Here is a 6000-nt window from a genome sequence, read left to right on the forward strand (position 1 = left end):
TGACACCTCTTTGGCTCTTACTCTAGATGTTAATGAATTTAAAAAGACTAAGGGATCTAAATTTTCCTATACAGTTCTGCAATCAAAATGCTACATTTATACGGAGTTCCCATCGTGGCTCATTGGTTAATGAGTCTGACTAGGAACCATGAGGGTGTGGGTTGGATCCCCGGCCTTGCTCAGTGGGTTAAGGATCCGGCGTTGCTGTGAGCTGTGGTGTAGATCGCAGATGTGGCTCGGATCCCACGTTGCTGTGGCTGTGGTGTAGGCTGGCAGCTACAGCTCCCATTGGACCCCTAGCCTGGAAACCTCTATATACCGTGGGTGCAGCCCTATAAAGACAAAAAAGACCAAAAAAAAAAAAAAAGCTATGTTTATGTTCTAGCATGCTGACAGGCTGTCCTTGCCAGCAGAGGAGAAATTGTCATACGTGCCCGGGGAACTGTCAATACGGGTGAACACCTTCTGTGCCTCGCTAGCACACCAAAGCAGGTAACCCACATTACCTGCTGCAGCATGACTGCCTGCTGCTGCTGGAGAAGGGCTTGAAGCTGCTGAGGAGACAGGACTTGCTGCTGAAGGATCTGCTGCATCTGCTGAGGGGTGATCACCTGGGGAGTCATCATGGCCACTGACACAGGCACCTTGACAGAGCCAGAAGGAGAAAGGGTGGGCATTACCAAATGTCTGCTAACCTGCTTCTCAGCTACATGGCATCCCGAACACATTCTTTAGCAATGATTGCTGATCATTTTTACAGACTATTTGCTATATGATTTAACTATCTAATAATGATATTAAGGTACCACAGTATTTTGATACTGGCTTTCTAGAGGCATCGGATTTAATCAGATCACACCTTTATGTTCCACACCTCTTATGTATTATGCTAAGATGGGCTGCTTTGACTAGCACAGAAATTGTTTAGAAATAAACAATTACATGTCATTTTTCTCAATACTTCATAATGATCATGGCATCACTGTCACAGGGCTGCAAATGAAAAGCCTTTTGAAATGGGTTACAGATATGATTAAGATATAATAAAGATTAAACAACTGGAAAATATACATTTAAACATCTGTTATCAAAGCTAGTAAAAAGAATGTATGTACACTGTACATAACCATAAAATCTAGACATCATTTTCAAAGTTTAATACATATAACACAGACAGTCCTAGAAAAATGCATACAGTAATACATATTACTACATGAGTACACATAGTAACTTACACAGCAGATTTATTTATTTACTTATGTATCTCCAGAAAACAGCCATATAGATAGGTCCTGTCAAGGAAGGAATCTTAGGCTTCATATTCAATTTCTCCTTTGAATATTTTCTTATTTCAAGCTAACTAACCATATTGGGAAGTCTGGAAAAAAGATAATTCAACGATGATTCATTAAACTGAAAAAAACTTAAAATATTTTACTTAAAATATTTCTTTTCTTTTCAAAGTTCTGGAAATTAAAGATTCAAAAAGAGAAAGAAATAAGGAGGGAGAGAAAGAAACAGACAAGAAAGAAGCAGCAAGGAAAATACAAAGTAAGGAAAGCCAGGGAGAATGTCCAAGAGAAAGAGAGAAAGGCTCTGGACAGACAGGAAAAGGTTGGCAAAAGGGGAGAACAGGAAGGCTCCTTGCATAGAAGCCCAAGGTATCTGCTCAGTTCAATGGCAGTCACACTATCTGAAGGCATTGCTTGTATTAACCAGCAAGTAATCAGACAACTTGTCAACCTGCCAAGTTTGCAACCTTTAAAAAAGCAATCACTTTCTTTCCTAGAAAAAACAATTCACTTTTACTGTAAATAAAAGCAAGTATTTATATAAACACCGGTTTTGAACAAATTCTTGGGACGCATCTGTGAAAACAGAAAAAAAGATAAGTAGACATGGTTCACAATTTATCTTGATAGTCATTTTAAACACAGTTCAAACTCTTTGAGTTTGGCACTTTATGTCATAAAGAAAGGAAAAATTACTAATGAAAACAAAGAAGAAAAATAAAAGGAATTTAGGGTGTATTAATTCCTCTCCCTCCAAAACAACCCCCCTTCATATTTAATACTAAGAAAGAGTATTTTTTATTCCTTCCTATCTTGGTATATTGATTAACTAGATCTAACTTTGCAACACAAAGGAAAAGAATCACAGAATAACAGAAAGGAATTCAAGTAAGTCTGAAAATACTTTTGGACTTATTTAGAACATATAGACATACCTATAGATGACTATATTTGAATGTATCATGATAGAAGGCATTCTGACATGGAATCTGTAAAATTAATTGACTCAGTGGGTTGCCCAAGTGCTCGATTGTTTAAAAAATTTAATGGTCAGTTTACTTAATTATTCTCTGATAAACAAAAAGAATGGTTCGAACAAGCAGTTTGAAAAAAATTTACCTATCTACAAAAGTGCCTTTTCTTCTATTAGTCATTTACCTCATACTATCTCCAAATAACAAGGGATCAAATGAAATGAAGGAAGAGAAGGACAGATATGCCAAACTTTAAAAAGCTGCCAATCCAGATAAATGGATAAACAAGTAGGTAGCCGGATTACACCTATATAGACAGCTATTCACATATTATAGTTAACTAACTTCTAGAAAGATGTGATAAGAAACTCACCGCACTTCTCTCATTTAATAGCCTCTTACCTCTTTTTAGCATATAGAGTGTTTTCACTCAATTATTTATCTACAAGTAAAAGTACTTCATTTGTATAGATAATGAACACACTTTGTAAGAAAAGTTTTATGAATGGAGACATGCAATAATACACTGAAAATTTACAGTCAGCTTTCACCTTATATAAATGCAACTATTATGAATGATTTGGAATATAAGTGAAATTAAGCAAGTCTTCTACTTTTGCTTTCGTTGAAGTTCATTAGCCCCTTTACCATGGTTAAATGAATTATTTTTCACTCTTAAAATATTATGTATTTTCCTTACATTTAGAAGTTTTGACATGAAAATTCTCCATCATATCATTGTCATCCTAAAGTTGTAGGGATCACGTGAATGTGATATTCTGCACATTTTAAGCAGATTCTGGCCTACCCTCCAGGAAACTGCCATCTAACACTGACCACATGCAGATATGAGGATGTGTAGAAAAAGAAGCCAACTAACTGAACACTCTACTTCCATAAAATATGCACAAAACACAAACTTAAACACAAATATATATAATACAAGTGCGTTTCTGAGGGATTTCTAACACTACAAATAAGATAATACTATCATTTCTAAATCCATATACATAAGCTTATCCAAAAGGAAACATTTAAGGCTACTAAGAATTTAAAAATTTTAATAAATGAAAAATTATTTTTTCCTAATGTCAGTTATATGTTATATGTAGACTGCTCCACTTGTCTTATTTAGAAATTAATAATTTTCAAAATGCAGACCTCTATTTGTAAGTGAATCATTTTAAGTGATACATTTCCTTTATTCCTCCTTTATCACCTTTGTTACTGCCCCACGCTACTCTAGGAATTCAGTGATAAAGAGGGACAGAGGTTTACTGAGGACATTAAAATTTTTTCAAAGATTATGCTACTTTATTGACATTTAGACAGGCAAAATTAGCATCAAATTTGAAGGCCTGTGGATAATTTTCCAAAATAAAATACCTTAGTGAATTAGGTGTTAAGCTTAAGGAAGTATTTTCCATTAGATATATACTTTTATTCAAGCAAATATTCAAAAGAGGAAACACAATTTAGATGTGCAACAGAGGAAGGGAAGGAGAATTTATCTCAGATATTCTCTGGTGAAAAGGCCAAAGAAAAGTCTGGTTGGGTCTAAGAAAACAGAATAATTATACAGCTACCAAGTGAAATAAAAAGGAATAACTGATTTTAAATGAGTGTCCCAGTGAAAACTGGTCTATCAATGAAAATCTTTAAGAGTGAAGAAAGGAAATGTAGTCAACTTTGGTTGGGTGAGTTCTCTTTTTTTCCTTTCTTGGTCTTTACTATACTGACAGAATTCCCCATGGTGATGCTCCAAATAAGACTTTCATTTATCCTTATTTATTTCCTCATTAGGTGAATTTAGCACAAACTTGATGTGTAGCTATTTGCACCATGAAATACTGGGTAAATGTGCATAAAGATAGGGTTATGTATTCTGAGAGAGGAAAATTTATGAAACATGAGGGAGTTCCCGTTGTGGTGCAGCAGAAACAAATCTGACCAGGAACCATGAGGTTGTGGGTTTGATCCCTGGCCTCGCTCAGTGGGTTACAGATTCGGCATTGCCATGAGCTGTGGTGTAGATGGCAGATGCATCTTAGATCTGGCGTTGTTGTGGCTGTGGCGTAGGCTGGCGGCTGCAGCTCTGATTGGACCCCTAGCCTGGGGACCTCCATATGCTGCGGGTGCAACCCTAAAAATGAATCAGAATGGTAAAAGCTGAAATATATGTTTACCTTAAACTTTTAAGTGTACCTCATGAAAAGGGTCAAAAATCATCAAGAAACAATGCAAAGATCATGCCTCCCTTCATGCCTAGAGTAAGAGTTATGAAAATGGACCAAAATTCAATTTGCTATAATAAGCAAACTGTCTTCTTACAATCTACTTCAGCTAGAGCATTTCTGAATGCATTGGGTTTGCATATTAAGCATGTCACTTAATTAAACATCCCAATTATGTGTGGGTGATTGGAAGGGTTCTTAGCACAGTGTCAGCCCAATTTTTTCTTCACTAAATGTGAACTGAAAAAAATAGTCACAACCTGTGGATGAGATTTATAGTGGAAAACACTCTGTCCTTATTAACATGGTCTGCCAAATACTTGTTCATAGGTCCCTTTATTCTTTGCTTAAAATTTGAATATTAAAAAAAATGTCCTGATCTCCAGGCCCTGGTACTCACAAAAAAATTAAAAAGTAACTCTATTAGGATTAACTATTTGTATAATACATGCAAAATTGGTTTTCATATTATAGTATCTGCTTCTATTTTAACAGACTATTGATAGGAAATATGTGATTGTACATTCTTTGATAAATTTTTCTCTGTTCACTTCTTTCCTCTCCAGACTATCTATATCTACAGTTTATTTTAACATAAGAAGCTATTGTATTGCATTGCCAGCCTTGGTCCAAATTCAAGCCCTGGTTACATGTATAATGTGTATCATAACAATAGCCTTTCAAAAGCTTCCTGGTTTTATGGTATTAAAAAGAACTGACAATGAATTGAGTGGTATTTGTAAGCTTTTCATCAAGTACTGAACAGGAGTATTTAAAGAGATCTGGGATGGACAGTGCATATTGCTGTTTAATGCAATCTTTTAGCAGCAGGGAAATAGTGTGACAGAAACAACAGAAAGAAAAGCACAGTCCAGTCATAGACCCTGATAATCCCCTTCATCATGATTCATCACTCTTTAGTTTCTACTATAGTTTAAGACACCCGTTTTAATTTAACATCCATTTCATCACTTTGATAAAGCAGAGCATTTCCTGTTTTGGAAAGTAGAGTTGGTCCAACTTGATCTCTCTCTTAGTTATACACAAATATTTCAGAAGAGACTACAGTCTTTTCTTTGTACTGTTGGCGAAAATGAGGCTGTTCGTATAGGCATGTTGTTGTAGAGATTATGGAGAGGTGATATATAATACGCTACACCATATGTTTAAAGGCCAAAAATGCAACTTCTAATCTCACTCTGGCTAATCAAGCTGCTCAGATTATTTTACATACATCTTTGGTTTAGGCCTTGACATGCCCTTGTTTTTCTTTCTTCTCAAAGCTAAAGTTCCTCTCTTTGATTAGCTGAAACATTTGCATGGTCACTACACATTTTTCATTTTATAAATCATTATGCATTAGCAGTCTTGATCGCCTAGCTTGACTAATCCTGACGAACTGAAATCACAGCTGAAGGTCAAACTCCATCCCACTGCACATTCATATTCAAACAAATCTGCACCATTGTTCATTAGGCTCCTAAAATCATTGGAAAGAAG

The 6000-nt window shown here is 35.6% G+C and overlaps 1 protein-coding gene across 41 annotated transcripts in view; it reads right to left on the reverse strand.

The window, feature by feature from the left end:
- The window catches only part of FOXP2 (forkhead box P2), a 549648-nt gene that overhangs the window by 64163 nt on the left and 479485 nt on the right, over positions 1–6000 (reverse strand). For all 41 annotated transcript variants that reach the window (XR_014833058.1, XR_014833057.1, XR_014833059.1 and 38 more), the window contains 1 exon segment: positions 507–644. Coding sequence is in view for 38 of the 41 variants with exons in the window: in XM_085004682.1 (XP_084860808.1) it covers positions 507–644 (138 nt within the window). In the remaining 3 variants the exon portion in view is untranslated.

The sequence above is a fragment of the Sus scrofa genome, chromosome 18 (genome assembly GCF_054392235.1).
Source record: "Sus scrofa isolate SSC_HxYL_T2T_F1_AM1 chromosome 18, Sscrofa_HxYL_maternal_Yorkshire_Landrace_v2.0, whole genome shotgun sequence".
Classification (NCBI taxonomy): Eukaryota; Metazoa; Chordata; class Mammalia; order Artiodactyla; family Suidae; genus Sus; species Sus scrofa.